Source organism: Podarcis tiliguerta (assembly GCF_965153285.1).
Source record: "Podarcis tiliguerta genome assembly, chromosome: 14".
NCBI lineage: Eukaryota > Metazoa > Chordata > Lepidosauria > Squamata > Lacertidae > Podarcis > Podarcis tiliguerta.
In genome coordinates, this window is record NC_139547.1 from 20,538,853 (window position 1) to 20,554,807 (window position 15,955).

Consider the following 15,955-nt stretch of genomic DNA (forward strand, 5'->3'; position numbering starts at 1 on the left):
GGCAGGCAAGTGCAGTCTGGTTCAGGGCAGATTCAGATTGGTGGGGCAGTGCCCCATGCACTCAAATAGACCAACTTCCATTGGGACTTAGGTAGCCAATGTGGTGACTGTCAGTTTTTTCTAAACTACCACTCATATCATCCCTTCCCATTGTCCAAGTTAGCCAGGGCTGGTGAGTATTAGAACAACATATAAAGGGTTTGTTGTTGTTGTTGCTGCTGCTGCTGCTGGCATCCATCTGTCTCGGGAGACAATGGAAAATGGCACCATTGGGGGTAAAGTCAAACCATCAGAGAGTTACAGTGCCTGCTGTGGCTGTAGAGACCTATACGGAGGAGACATGTTTTGTTGCAGCTAGGGCAGGTGAAGGCACCCGATTGTGCTGCTGAAGATACTGTGTTGCATATCCCTATGTTATAGTAGCACCTGTGTGGCAAACTCCTATCAGTTTCATAGTACAGTGGTACCTTGATTTGCGAACTTAATGTGTTCCGGAAGTCTGTTCTTAAACAAAAGTGTTCTTAAACTTCCCATAGCAGTGTTGGGATACTGCCAGGGAGACAAAGTCCATCTTGACGCCAAGTCGTCTCCGGACATCCATTGATCTCCCGTAGACACGCAGTATCAGCAATTAGCGACACGAGCTCCAGAAATAGAAACAGAAACATTCCAGAGCCGTGCACGCTCTATCAGTAGATAATGCACACAGCGAAAGATGCACCCAGGAGAGCATTATTTACAAGTTTATTTCTGCGTTGATCAGAACAAAGAAAAACATGACTGCCTGCTTCAATGTCTCCGGCAGAGAGAGAGAAACGAAAGCAAAGACACAACAGAAACATCCTGTGAAACAGGAAATGCGCAGGCTGTGACACAAACATCCTGCTCCCTTTTAAGGTGGAATGGAAATATCCTAACAAGCAGTGGGGGACTCAATTTACAAATGGAACACACTCAACAGGAAGCGAAACATGTTCTTATTCCAAGGCAAAGTTCATAAACCAAAACACCTACTTCCGGGTTTGCAGCATTCTTAATCCAAGTTGTTCATAAACTAAGTTGTTCTTAAACCAAGGTACCACTGTACTTAACTGTTGCAGCTTCAGCATTGTCTATAGTAACTTGCAATGGCTCTCCTGGATTTCAAACAAGGGACTCTCCCAGTCCTACCTGGAGATGAATTTGGGACCTTCCATTCGTAATGCAGGTGCTCTACTACTGAGCCATGGCCCTTCCTCAGATGGTGGTGATAACACCAGCCAGCAAGCTTGGTCCTCCTACCATACCTCCTACCTTCCAGCTCTACCTGGAGATGCTGAGAATTGAACCTGGGACCTTCTGCATGCAAAGCAGATGCTATACCATTGAGCTACAGCCCTTCCCCATGCAGAAGCATTGCAAGCACATACTGCTATCCCCATCCTTGCTTGTGGGGTTATTTCAGCTACTTACTCTCGTATTTGGATAGCCTTGCGTAGGTTTCCAGATTCAAATTTGGAGAAGAACTTCAGGCATTCTGGAGCATCCGAGCTCAAGGAGCTGAAACAAGATTTTCAACAGGATTATGGAAAGGCTTGATGGCTGAGGAGCAGCAGCTGCTACTCCAGTTCCCTATTAGGGAAATTAAAAGAGGGCAGCTGGGAGCAACAGAAATGCAGCTAGCTGATCATTGTTTGGATCCCCTGTAGGTAGATTAGCTTTTCATCCTCTTGCTTCTGTTTCAACACTGATGGAAGGAGGAGAGGCTCCATGAAACCACTGTAAAGCAAGTACATGATTGTCTGGGAAGTTTCAGCACTGATTGCTCTCCAAACTTCACAAGAAGCTGGCCTGTACCATATAAGACTATTTGACTATTTTAACCAGTAGCGGCTCTTCACAGTCTCAAACAAGGCTCATTCACATCGATGGCAGCTGCCCCCTGGAGAGATATTTTACACTTGGCTCTTGGCTGTAGGGATTATTTTACCCTTCTTTCAGTGATTAGATGACTTTGTCAGACACTGGTCTTTTTCTCTGTCACAACTTGAGTGAAAATGGTATTGGCAGGATACGCAAACAACCTGAGGTGGCACACAAGCTCCCAGCCATTGCTTGGGTGAGGTCGTGCCTTACATCACTCACCTCAGGTTGTCAGCGGGACCCCAGTCACATGGCCTGCAGCACTTTAGGCTCTCTCCGTTGGTCAACTCTCATGGACATACCTCAGCAAGTATTTTTCAAACAAAACATCGAAGTTCGAAATGGAAAACTAATCTGTGCCACAGTGCCATGCGAACCCCACTTAAAGGTAAAGGTAAAGGGACCCCTGACCATTAGGTCCAGTCGTGACCGACTCTGGGGTTGTGGCACTCATCTCACTTTATTGGCCGAGGGAGCCGGCGTACAGCTTCCGGGTCATGTGGCCAGCATGACTAAGCCACTTCTGGCAAACCAGAGCAGCACACAGAAACACTGTTTATCTTCCCGCCAGAGTGGTACCTATTTATCTACTTGCACTTTAATGTGTTTTCGAACTGCTAGGTTGGCAGGAGCAGGGACCGAGCAACGGGAGCTCACCCCATCGTGGGGATTTGAACTGCCGACCGATCGGCACGTTCTATGCTCTGTGGTTTAATCCACAGTGCCACCCCACTTACCTTGCTGTAATCAAGTGATGGCCAAACTTGGCCCTCCAGCTGTTTTGAGACTACAATTTCCATCATCCTGACCACTGGTCCTGTTAGCTAGGGGTGATGGGAGTTGTAGTCCAAAAACAGCTGGAGGGCCAGGTTTGGCCATCACTGCTGTAATCAATAAAGTTATGGCCTGTTTTCACTCCTACACATCTTTTGGGCCACCTGCACACCATACATTTAAAACACAGTGATGCCACTTTGGGAGCTGTAGTTTGTTAAAGGTGCTGAGAGTTGTGAGGAGACCCCTATTCTTCTCTCAACTATACAGTTCCCAGGGAATTAACTGTAAATTCCTCTTCACAGGGAAGCCTTGAAATTGATCTACCACTGAGCTATGGCTCTTCCCCTTGTAACCAGTGGTTTTACCTACTGATGAATCCTGCTCCCCTGGGAAGCCTGCCTGGCGCCCACTTTGCAATAGCAAACAAATACTTTTTATCCCTTTTAAGCGGCTTTAACTTTTTGTACTGGCTGTTAGTCCTTTCTACCCTGTGATCTATTGTTTTACATAGGGGCTGTATTTGTATTTTGCTGCTGCAAGCTGCTCCGGGAATACTGATTAGTACTGAAAGGCAAGATATACATTTCAGAAGTTTCATTTCGGAGAGCAGCTACATCACTGTGAAGCTCATTCCCATGGAGATATGCCAAAGCTCAAGTCTGATTATAGTACAGACATTTGTGTATCTCCTAACTTCTCAGGTTCTTTTCATTGGGCTGCTTTTTCAGCATGTGGGGGTCATAGTTTGTGGGGGAATGAATGTCAGTCCTGACCTCCTTTCACATTCCATCTGACTTCCATTAGACATTTCATTCTACATTGGATGTCTTATGCCTAAAAGCATTAGTAGAAAAGAGTCTGGAAATTTAAATAAATGCAATAGTTAGTTGCTTGCCCTTGCTCTAGTTCCCAATGACATCACCCTGATCTAGAAGACAGACACTTACCTGGAGCTATCCAAGTCAAAGACAACTCGATTAATTATATCAGCTGGCTGGATGACACGACGGATGTCATCAAATATTTTGGCCCTGTGATGAGAAGAACAAGGCCTAAACCGCTGAGGAAATTATGCACACAGAAGGAAATCTCTCCCCATTTTTAAAAAAGTCATTGTCTCGCTGCAGCTTCCACCCTCAATTCTTTAAAACAAGCAGAACTTCCACTAAAACATGTAAGTGATCCAATTCAGGACTTCAGCCAGCCAGCCAGCCATGTCCTCTTCCAGGAAACTCCATTACATTTCTTCTCCACCCCAGATTTCCATTCCTCCTCATCCCTTCAACAGACACTCAGCATTATCGGGCTACTGAGCATGCTCAGTTGTAATTGGAGAGACAGGTGGCTCCTTATAATATGGTTTTCTAAACAGGTTTTGTTGTTGCTCTTCAGCTAATATTGAGGTCAGTGGAGGCTGGTCAATTAGGGCACTGCCCCATCAACCTTAGCCTGCCCTTGACCAGCCATCACCTCCCTGCCTTCTTACTTACAGGCAGTCCAGGGGGGTGGGCAGCTTCCTTTTCCTTAATCTCAACGTTGCCCTTGAAGAACTCAGCAGGAAAGAGGATGGGGGCAAAACTAGAGGAAGTTGGCTCTACCTATCATTGGCTCTGGCTCCACCTAATGATTGAGTTCCCTGCATTCTGCCCCATCAGCATCAATGGGCACCAGCCACCAATGCTTAAGGTACCCCAAGGCACGCTGATAGGAGCCTCTTGTTTCTCCATGGTCACATTTTGACCATGTAACTGTTGGCACTCATTCCCCAAGTTGGCCGTTAGAGGGAGTGATACCTGACATTGCTCCATCTTATCACGCATGACACTGTGCTTGTCTGTGTGCATGTCTTTTTACTGCCCTATCTTTATAACAGAAAGGGTGAGACTTACTTTTGGATGCCATATCTCCTCTGCTGAACAGACTGGCTATAAGGACATGGTTGGTGACCCCAGAAATCTGGGAATGCCAACACTCTGTAGTCTGGAATGGACTGTGTGGAGCCAGCCCTTGCCATGTAGAGGCGGGGGTTGTGAAAAGGGATATTCCCTGGATGTCTCTCCAAAAGCTTTCTCACAACCTCAGAAGCCTCCACTGTCTTTTGGCAACTGGGCCTACAGGAGTTCATATGCTGAGGCTGAGAAGTTGTTCTGTTCCTCAATATGTCCTTGGGAAGAGTGTGCAGAGTGGTTGCACAGCCTTTGTCTGGGATGTCACCATCTCTGAAGAAACCCTCCAAAGGCTTTGACTCATCACAAGCCACTTTCTCAAGTTCTTGAGATGGATTCTCTTTTTTCACCCAGCTCTGTACTGGAACTCCAGAAGCCCTTTGGGGCAGTTTTCCATCTTCAGTGATTTGGTCCTTTTCTCTGCATTCAGGCTGGTGCTTTGAGGGAGCAGCATTTGGAATGACGTGGAGGCAGGAGCCCGTCAGGATCCCAGGAACATCCTCAGAGTTTAGCTCATCTTCAGACTCTGATTCCAACTCCTTTACAAGATGAAAAAAAAGATAAAAGGCACTGACATGGCCTCTACCATACAGCAACCTCTCGGATTTATTCAAAGATTGTAAATCCATCATCTCACCAGAAAGTTGCAGCAAAGTTCTGGACACATGGCCTCATATTGTTTGAGTTCTGATTCAGGCCGGTCAAGATCTGGTTTTGACATGAGCTTTTCAACATCTGTCTCTAAGTCATCATCCTGCAGAATAAGAGCCAGAAAGGTAATTGTGAAAGGCACCATTTATTTGCACCAGGGTTAGGGAACCTGTGCCTCTCCGAATTACATTGGACTTTAGCTCCCATTATCCCAGGACATTATCTCTGTCCCTCCCTCCCACTCCCACTCCACCCATCTCCGTGGTGGTGCCTCATGTCAGGAATGGTTAATTCTTGGTTGAAGGATTGCCTGGACTCCCTAAACAATGTTCTCTCTCTCTCTCTCTCTCTCTCTCTCACACACACACACACACACACACAAACCTCTCCATTTTTGTCAATAGGGAGGTGGGTTTCAAGGCAGTGTACTTGGTGTTCCCCACCTTCACAACAACCTTGTATATGGGTTAAGCAGGGATGAATAGGAGCTGACCCAAAGTCACCTGGTGAGCTTTATTTGTGGCTGGGTGGGAATTTGAACTCTGGTCTCCCATGTCCTAGTTGAACATTCCAACCACAACACTGGCTGCACCTGTTAAAGTTTCCTCTTCCCACATCTATTAAAGATGTAGGAGTCCTGGCCTTTTTTGTTGTTTATTATTCAACGCATGGGTGGTTGGCCTTAAACAGTGTCCAAAAGCATACATACTTCCTCCTTATTCTCCACATCCTCATTCTCTATGTCCTTCTCGATTTCTTCTTCAACATCATATTCACAATCATCTGCAAGAAGATAAAAGAGAGTATGGGTCATTGACGAGACTAAGAGTCCCACTGATGACCAAACTACCCAAGAGGTTGAGCTCTTTCACATCCAAGGATAAACAACAGGAAGAATTTCACAGCACATCAACGCCTCAGCTGTTTCCTAACATGTAGGAGTTATCTTTTTTAAATGACCCTTTTAAGCAGGAAAAAGGAACCAGTAGCCCTCCAGATAGCTAGCTTTTAAAGAGGATTAGACTAATTCATGGATGATATGCCCATCAATGGTGACTAGCTATGATGGTTTATGTTCTGCCTCCGTAGTTGGAAGCAGTAATGCTTCTGAAAACTAGTTGCAAGCAACCACAGGAAGGAAGAATGTTCCTGTGCTTGCTGGAGGGTTTCCCACTGATGCAGCTGGCCAAGCACTGTGAGAACAGGATGCTCGACTAGATGGTCCATTGGCCTGATCCACCATGCTCTTCTTATGTTCTTAGATGTTCCTGGACCTCAGCTCCTATCACCTCTGGCCATTGGCCTTGCTGGCTGGGGCTGATTGTAACTGGAGTCCAACAACATCTGGAGGGCTGCAGGTGTCATAGGAAGCTTATTTATATGAAGTTGGACCATTGGTCCATCAACCTCAGTACTGACTACACTGATTGGCAGTAGCTTTCCAGGACTTTTAGGAAGGAGTTTTCCCCAACCCTACCTGGAGATGCCAGAGATGGAACCTGGGACCTTCTGCATGTGAAGGAGATGCTCTACCACTAAATGACAGCAATTCCCCAAAATGAAGCTCCTCCTCATTTTAGTAAGGCTTGCACAACAGAACATCTGGGAGATTTTGCTTTAGCTCACTCCTTCTCTCTTTTTCATCTTACCCTTGCCAGCATCTCCTCCTTTTCCACTGTTACTCAACCCTAGCACATATGATGATAACTTCAGTTCAGTGGCAGCTGGGGCCCCTTGGGACTGATGGAGCAGAGAGCAAGGAGCCCAGCAGTAGGTGGAGCCAGAGCCAATGAGATGCAGAACCAACCCATTCTAGTTTTGTCCCCATCCTCCTTCCTGCTAAGTTCTACAAGTGGCACCCCCTGGGCTGGTTGTAAGTTTAAAAAAAGCAGGCCAGTGGAAACTGACTGGGAACCAACAGAGGTTGGCGGAGCAGTCCCCCATTCATTCAGTCTTGATTCATTCCTTTCCCCTTCCCACTTACCACATTGCAGTAATTTACAGTACCTTCAGACTTTGGATGTGAAGGTCCAGGTGCCCCAGGGATGGGAAAGGAATAGGAGCTGCTGAGAGTAGCTGAAGGAAGTGGCGTCTTGGGGTAGGTTTTCCTCAGGATCTGAATCACCGTATTGACTATTGGATCCAGACTCTTGCTGCCCAAGTAGTCCTAGATACCAATGAAGAAACTTTGACAGTTCTTTCCCTGCTGCAATTATTCCTCAAGACGGGGATGAGGGCTCTCAAGCCAATGAATCAAATACCTTCAGACCTTTACAAGTGAGCCTCAGAACTCCTCTGAGTTCACACAACTTTCCATTTTACACCCCTTATCCCCATGCAACATCCCTCAATGGCCATGCTTTGTGTCCTCCTTTGGCGCTTTTGCCTGACTGGAATGTTTCCTTCAACTGTGATTATGCCTCTCGCTGGTCTGGAATGAGGGTGGAAAGCTCTGACTTTTACCATGCAGAGGTAAGAGTCACATTTTTTGCTCTGCCCACTTCTGCTTCTGGCCCCTCCCACCACTAGCATGCAACCCCACCCCTGGAGGAAGAAGAAGAAGAAGAAGAGTTTGGATTTGATATCCCGCCTTTCACTCCCTTTAAGGAGTCTCAAAGCGGCTAACATTCTCCTTTCCCTTCCTCCCCCACAACAAACACTCTGTGAGGTGAGTGGGGCTGAGAAACTTCAAAGAAGTGTGACTGGCCCAAGGTCACCCAGCAGCTGCATGTGGAGGAGCGGAGACGCGAACCCGGTTCCCCAGATTACGAGACTACCGCTCCTAACCACTACACCACACTGGCTCTCACTGGAAGGATGCCGAAGAGCAAGTGCCGCCCTCAGGCTGAAAAGAACTCCTCATTCTCTGCTCAAGATTTTTATCCACAAGGATCTCAGCTACTCCTGGAGATTTTGCTGCACCATCCTAACAATGTTTATTCAAAAGGATAAGAAATGACAAAGACAGCTCTCTGTGGAAACATATGAGTGGCAGGCGCAGCCCTGACTTCCTGTGTAGGGTTGTTCAAGAATTCTGATGGAAATGGAAACAGGAATTGCCGATTGTAGCTAATTCATCGCGTGCCCAGAACAGAAATCAATCCAGCGAATACATTTGATATTTGCTCTCAGTCCAGAAATAATACTTAATTTATTAAGTTTCTTCCCCATTTGCATTGTGTTTCCTTTGTGTTGGAATGAGTAGGGTGGAATAACATAAAATGGCAAGGTAATTTACAAAATTAATTATGCAATTTATGTAATTTCCCCCACAGTGGACAGTGAGATGAATAACGTAATTTTTGACAGAAGACAAACTGCAGCAGCATGCAGACAGTGCTCCATACAACTAATACAAGCCAAAACAGAAGGCCTTTGTACATTTTTATTCCTGACCTAAACACTGATTCATGTACTGCTGCCAAATCTGGTGGGGAGGCAGGTGCTCGCATGAACCTATGAAACGTCCTTCTGGATCCAGCATCCTATTCTCATAGTGGCCCTTTTCTGCACTTTTTCCAGATCTACAATTTCCTTTTGCAGGGGGTGGAGGTGGCAGCCAGAACAGTGCAATGTATTCTAAATATACACACCCTATGGATGTGCATCAAGTCATTACACTCAACGCAGGTGGAAGCAGTACATGTTCAAGGGTTTGCATTAAAGAGTGTACACTTGTCGATTTGTACAGCTTCACCATTGAATAGACATGTACATGAATATACACTCAGTATGCAGATTGTACACTCGTTGCATGTAACATGTGAACACGCTTACTGACAAAACACCACCATCCGTAAACACCAGATACAGGGTTAGAGTCTACAGGAGGGTTTTTTGATTGTTAGATAGATTTTTTTATTCCATTTCCATTAGTAAAAACTGGCTCTGTTGTTGTTGAAACTGCATTGCTGTCATTATTATTGAACAACTGGATTGGTCAACTTGCTAAATTCAGTGATTACCTCTTTTAACTTCTAAAGCTGTTCAAATCCAGTAGACTGGTCATTAGCTGGCTTTGATCCCTAGAAACTGCATCTGGCTTTTCTTTTCAAAATAAATTTTATGTTATTAGTAAACAAAAATAAAATAAAGGTAAAGAGCATAAACAAATACTGTTACAGCAGGTTTAAAGCAGCATAAGGTTGCATATTATCATTGAACTTGTTCCAAAACACTGCCTAAAATACCAATTTTTCCATAAACCTTATAAACTGCTGCTAATATTATAATATCTAAAAAAATTGTGGGGGGGAACATATCTCTGACTGTATCTGAATGGACTGAGAAAATTTGGCCCATAGTAACTATGATTCAGCTAATTTATTATAAAAGAATTCAAACTGCAACCGGCTTTTCAGGCATTACCTAAGACTATTTTTCATAGAATCTGCCAGATTTGGTTCTGTGGATGTTTTTCTCTGAACTCAGCTGGAGAGGAGATTCTCTTACACAAATGAGTCAACACAAGTTGCTTCTGCCCTCTGGGATGGAAGCAGAGCAAGTCCTCAGCATCAGGTAATGCAGTCAGGATGCAAGGATGTCTCTGATTCCACCCCATTATTCTCTTTTTTGATTTGCCCTGCACCCCATGATTCCTGAGTGCTAGGTGAATGTTGAGAATTAATTCTGGAATTGGAGCACGGGCAGTCTGCATCTAGACATTACAGATGCACTTGTCTTCTTCATCGTCGTCTTCTTCTTTGGCGATCACTCGTAGCCGAGTAAGATTGTCTTCCATAAACACGGTTTTAAAAGTGAGTCCATAAGTGACTGTGAAAGCCAATTCTGGATCCACATGTCCTTCCACAATGGGAGCATAGGTTTCAGTGCAGGAGTTGATCAAAGTGAGGGTTTGCCAAGCATGCCTTCCTCTTAGCGCATTTCTCCCTTTCATCACACTGATCAACACACAGTCTTTGCAGTAAGGCTCTATTCCGATGGCATGAGTAATCACGATGACCGGTAGATTCTTATCTGCTGCAGCCTTCATCCACCTTCACAGCTATTGTAACATACTGCTTGTTATCTTCCGCCTGTTCTGCTGTTGAGGACTTTTTGGATCATGCTTTGTCTAGCTCCTCCCCTTTGACCTTACCGTCTTGGGTGACCCTGCTGGGAGTACGAGACTCCTGACAGCTTCGCTCACAAGGGTCATAGGAACATGTCTGTACACTAATGCACAAAGCATGGGAAATAAACAAGATGAGCTTGAGCTCTTGGTACAGCAAACTAAATATGACATAATAGGCATCACTGAAACCTGGTGGGATAAGTCCCACGATTGGAATGTAAAAATGGAGGGATACAATCTATTTCAGAGAAACAGACCAGACAAGAAAGGAGGAGGAGTGGCGTTATATGTCAGGGATGTGTATACCTGTGAAGAGATCCAAGATTTAGAACCTCAAAGCCAAAGTGAGAGCATTTGGGTCAAAATTAAGGGAGAGAAGAATAACAGAGACCTCATTGTGGGAGTTTACTATAGATCCCCAAGCCAAACGGAGGACATAGATGATGCCTTCCTGGAACAGATGGCCAAGCATGCAAAAGGAAGGGAGATAGTAGTAATGGGGGACTTCAATTACCCAGATATTTGTTGGATGTCAAACTCAGCCAAGAGCATAAGGTCAAACAGATTCCTCACTGGCCTTGCAGACAACTTCATTGTCCAGAAAGTGGGAGAAGCAACAAGAGGAACAGCCATTTTAGATCTGATCCTAACCAATGTCGATGACCTGGTTAATGGGGTAGAAGTGGAAGGATCATTAGGCGCAAGTGATCATGCTCTTCTGAAGTTTACTATACAACGGAAAGGAGCAGCCAAGCATACTAGGACACAATTTCTTGACTTTAAGAAAGCCGACTTCATAAAACTTAGGGAAGTGCTGGGTGAGATCCCATGGACAGTAATACTAAAAGGAAAGGGAGTTCATGATGGCTGGGAGTTTGTTAAGAGGGAGATAGTAAAAGCACAACTTCAGGCAATACCAATGAGACGGAAACATGGAAGGTGCCTAAAGAAGCCAGGGTGGCTATCTAAAGAACTTTTAACTGAGTTAAGATTAAAAAAGGATGTGTACAAAAAATGGAAAAGGGGGGAAACCACCAAAGAGGAATTCAAACAAATAGCCAGCACGTGTAGACACAAAGTCAGAAAAGCTAAAGCACAGAATGAACTCAGGCTTGCTAGAGAGGTTAAAAGCAACAAAAAAGGCTTCTATGGGTATGTTCGTAGCAAAAGGAAGAACAAAGAAACAGTGGGGTCACTCAGAGGAGAAGATGGTGAAATGCAAACAGGGGACACAGAAAGGGCTGAACTCCTCAATGCCTTCTTTGCCTCAGTCTTCTCCGATAAAGAAAACAATGCCCGACCTGAAGAATTTGGAGGAAATGATTCAGCAGAGGAAACACAGCCCAGAATAACTAAGGAGATAGTACAAGAATACTTGGCTAGTTTAGATGTATTCAAGTCTCCAGGGCCAGATGAACTGCATCCAAGAGTATTAAAAGAACTGGCAGATGTGATCTCAGAACCACTGGCAGTCATCTTTGAGAATTCCTGGAGAACAGGCGAAGTCCCGGCAGACTGGAGGAGGGCAAATGTTGTCCCTATTTTCAAAAAGGGGAAAAGAGAGGACCCAAATAATTACCGCCCAGTCAGTCTAACATCAATACCAGGGAAGATTCTGGAGCAGATCATTAAGCAAACAATCTGTGAGCACCTAGAAAGGAATGCTGTGATCACCAATAGTCAGCATGGATTTCTGAAAAATAAGTCATGTCAGACTAACCTGATCTCATTTTTTGACAGAATTACAAGCCGGGTAGATGAAGGGAACGCAGTGGATGTAGTCTACCTTGATTTCAGCAAGGCATTTGACAAGGTGCCCCATGATATTCTTGTAAAGAAGCTGGTAAAATGCGGTCTTGACTATGCTACCACTCAGTGGATTTGTAACTGGCTGACTGACCGGACCCAAAGGGTGCTCATCAATGGTTCCTCTTCATCCTGGAGAAGAGTGACTAGTGGGGTGCCACAGGGTTCTGTCTTGGGCCCGGTCTTATTCAACATCTTTATCAACGACTTGGATGATGGACTCAAGGGCATCCTGATCAAATTTGCAGATGACACCAAACTGGGAGGGGTGGCTAACACCCCAGAAGACAGGATCACACTTCAAAACGACCTTGACAGATTAGAGAACTGGGCCAAAACAAACAAGATGAATTTTAACAGGGAGAAATGTAAAGTATTGCACTTGGGCAAAAAAAATGAGAGGCACAAATACAAGATGGGTGACACCTGGCTTGAGAGCAGTACATGTGAAAAGGATCTAGGAGTCTTGGTTGACCACAAACTTAACATGAGCCAACAGTGTGACGCGGCAGCTAAAAAAGCCAATGCAATTCTGGGCTGCATCAATAGGAGTATAGCATCTAGATCAAGGGAAGTTATAGTGCCACTGTATTCTGCTCTGGTCAGACCTCACCTGGAGTACTGTGTCCAGTTCTGGGCACCACAGTTCAAGAAGGACACTGACAAACTAGAACGTGTACAGAGGAGGGCAACCAAAATGGTCAAAGGCCTGGAAACAATGCCTTATGAGGATCGGCTAAGGGAGCTGGGCATGTTTAGCCTGGAGAAGAGGAGGTTAAGGGGTGATATGATAGCCATGTTCAAATATATAAAAGGATGTCACATAGAGGAGGGAGAAAGGTTGTTTTCTGCTGCTCCAGAGAAGCGGACACGGAGCAATGGATACAAACTACAAGAAAGAAGATTCCACCTAAACATTAGGAAGAACTTCCTGACAGTAAGAGCTGTTCGACAGTGGAATTTGCTGCCAAGGAGTGTGGTGGAGTCTCCTTCTTTGGAGGTCTTTAAGCAGAGGCTTGACAACCATATGTCAGGAGTGCTCTGATGGTGTTTCCTGCTTGGCAGGGGGTTGGACTCGATGACCCTTGTGGTCTCTTCCAACTCTATGATTCTATGATTCTATGATTCTATGATTCTAACATGCAAGCCCACTCAGCACTAGGTGATGATCCAGCGAGTGAGAGATACACTTGTGCCCATTGACAAAACACATGCACAATATATGTACAATTGTCTTGAATAAGTTTTTCAAGCACCACATCTCAATGGTAGAGTATCTGCTTTGCATGCAGGAGGCTCCAGGTTCAATTCCCAGTACCTCCAGGTAGGGCTGGAAGAGACTCCCTGACTGACCGGTGCAAGTTAGTGTACTGAGTTAGATGGACCAATGGTCTGAACTCAGTATAAGGGCAGAGTCCTATGTCCTATGGCCATCCAATTGCTATTGAATTGTGTCATTGCATAGGCAGCTTCCTGCGTCCCTTCAGTGTTTTGCACATCCGCTCCTGCACATTGATATAAGCATCACAGACCAAAAAGAATCTTGATGCAACCCAAGCACCCTGGTTTTTAGTTTTGGCAGTGTTTTGTCAATGTTTGCAGATGCATGAGTAACAAAGAGCGAAGGGAGATGTGAAAGAGCTGAAAGCTGCCTGTAAAGTGCTCTGAACAAAATCCGGAAATTGAAAGGCGGAGAAATCCAGTGGAACTGGCAACTAATTGTTGCAGCATGGAATGGTGCTGTTCAGGATTTCAGCGACTCCATTCCATTGCCCACTCCACATTTTCCATTTTGTCCGCAACAGGTTGTTGGCATTCCATGTCTATTGAGGCTGTTCGGTCCTCATCCAGCTGTTTTGAAGGAGGTGTATGGTTTATTGGAGGAGGAGGGCTGCCCTAATCCCCCTAACACTTCCCTCTTGCGTGTGTGGTTGGTGCCTATTTAGCAACATTAAATAATAATAAAAATGAAACTCTTAGCTTGAACCTCAGAAGTAGAGGGACTGAGAGAACAATGGAGATTCCCCAGCTTGTTGGCTTCATTTCAGGAACAAGACTGGTTAATTCAGAAACCACAAAAGGTTGGGAGGAAATTCACAGGAAGAGAACCTTGGATGACTCCTTACTGCTTTGGTTGTCAGCTAAGCACAAGCCTCTGCAATTCTCTCCTTACAAAGTAAAAAAAAACACAACACCAACCTTTCCCTGCCTGCTAAATGACCGCTGTCTTGGTGGCGAGGACAGAATTCTTAACCATTTCAGATGTGTAGTGTTCCATAATCTTGGAGGCATTGCTGGTACAGCTCACATACCCAAAAGAAAAAAGAAAAACCCGCCTCCAGAGAGGGAGAAGCAGAATGGCAACTCGATCTTTGCTGCTAAGCTGCATGATGCCCATCTACATAAGAATGTGATTGGTTTTTCATCCCTGATGATTTGAGGGAAAGCCTTCCAATTCCCCCATAACAGAAGCAAAGCACAAAGTTCAGTATTGCTGTGCAGAATAGGTGTGTGTGTTTATTAAGACACGCAGCCTGCAACAAAATGTTGCAGTGTGTGCTCACCATCCTAGCAGGAATTGTCCCATACTCCAAGATACTATTGGTTCTGAAGAGCTTTAGAGAGGGCTGTGGCTCAATGGTAGAGCATCTGCTTCGCATGCAGAAAAAGGTCTCAGGTTCAATCATCAGCATTTCAAAGTAGGACTGGGAGAGACTCTGAAACCCTGGAAAGTCACTGCCAGTCAGTGCAGACAATACTGAGTGAAATGGATTGTTGGTCTGATCCACTGTAAGGCAGCTTTCTATTATTATGTATGTTTCTACTGTTGTAGATCTAGAGTTAGCAAATGTTAGAAATTAGTAAAATGGTAGAATTTGGATAATATTTAGAGTATTGATGGGAAGATTCTGGGCCAGTGGAAAAAATAAAGGCAAAGCTTCATTTCCAGGTCAGGGTCTCACCTAGGATGGAGACCGTTGTTTTTTATTTTGATGATGATTATTAATTATTATTATTATTATTATTATTATTATTATTATTATTATTAATGTTCACAGAACAAAATCAAAATATAAAACCACATAATCAAAATAAAAACAACAACCCAATAACCCCCCCCCAAAAAAAGAACCTAAACGAACTACCTGTTTCTGGTACCCAAAAACCAGTTCACTCCTTTTGTTCCACCCTGCCAGTCTTGGGAAGAAACTAAGCACAAAGCTTGACTCAGTACAGTCAAACTTCAGTTGTTGAATGTAATCCATTCTGGAAGACTGTTTGACTTCCGAAATATTCGACAACCGAGGCACAGCTTCCAATTGTTTGCAAGAGCTTCCTGCACTCAAGCAGAAGCTGTGTCGGACGTTCAGGTTCCGAAAAACGTTTAAAAACCAGAGCATTTAATTCCAGGTTTTTGTCATTCGGAAGCCAAAACATTTGAAAACTCTTGCTCTTTTGGTGGCGGGTAGAGATCACTCAGGGTCCAAAGACTGAGCAGAATCGACCACAAACACCCCCGTGATTGACCAGCTGGGGATGCCTGTTCTACAACATCAGAGGTGGGGGGGGCGGTATTTCAGCCTGAGGGCCACATTTCTCTCAAGGCAACCTCCTGAGGATCACATGTTAGTGTTGGGTGGAGCCAGAATCAAAAGTGGGCAGAGCAACTTAAAATTTGCCGTAGACAAGTTTTTACATTCACACCCACACACCCCTCTCCGTCTTCCATTCAGGCATGCAAGACACATCAACAGAATTCAAGGACAAGCACTTGGGGGGCAATGCTGGGCAAATGAGA

The 15,955-nt window shown here is 44.8% G+C and overlaps 1 protein-coding gene across 2 annotated transcripts in view; it reads right to left on the bottom strand.

Moving 5' to 3' along the window:
• Positions 1 to 15,955, bottom strand: part of AGBL1 (AGBL carboxypeptidase 1) — a 388,355-nt gene that overhangs the window by 305,135 nt on the left and 67,265 nt on the right. For both annotated transcript variants that reach the window (XM_083411906.1, XM_083411907.1), the window contains exons 8-13: positions 7,284 to 7,443; positions 5,986 to 6,059; positions 5,263 to 5,379; positions 4,569 to 5,164; positions 3,627 to 3,710; positions 1,453 to 1,539 (exon numbers count right to left, since the gene is read on the bottom strand). In XM_083411906.1, coding sequence (XP_083268032.1) covers positions 1,453 to 1,539; positions 3,627 to 3,710; positions 4,569 to 5,164; positions 5,263 to 5,379; positions 5,986 to 6,059; positions 7,284 to 7,443 — 1,118 coding nt within the window. The remainder of the gene's footprint in view (positions 1 to 1,452; positions 1,540 to 3,626; positions 3,711 to 4,568; positions 5,165 to 5,262; positions 5,380 to 5,985; positions 6,060 to 7,283; positions 7,444 to 15,955) is intronic.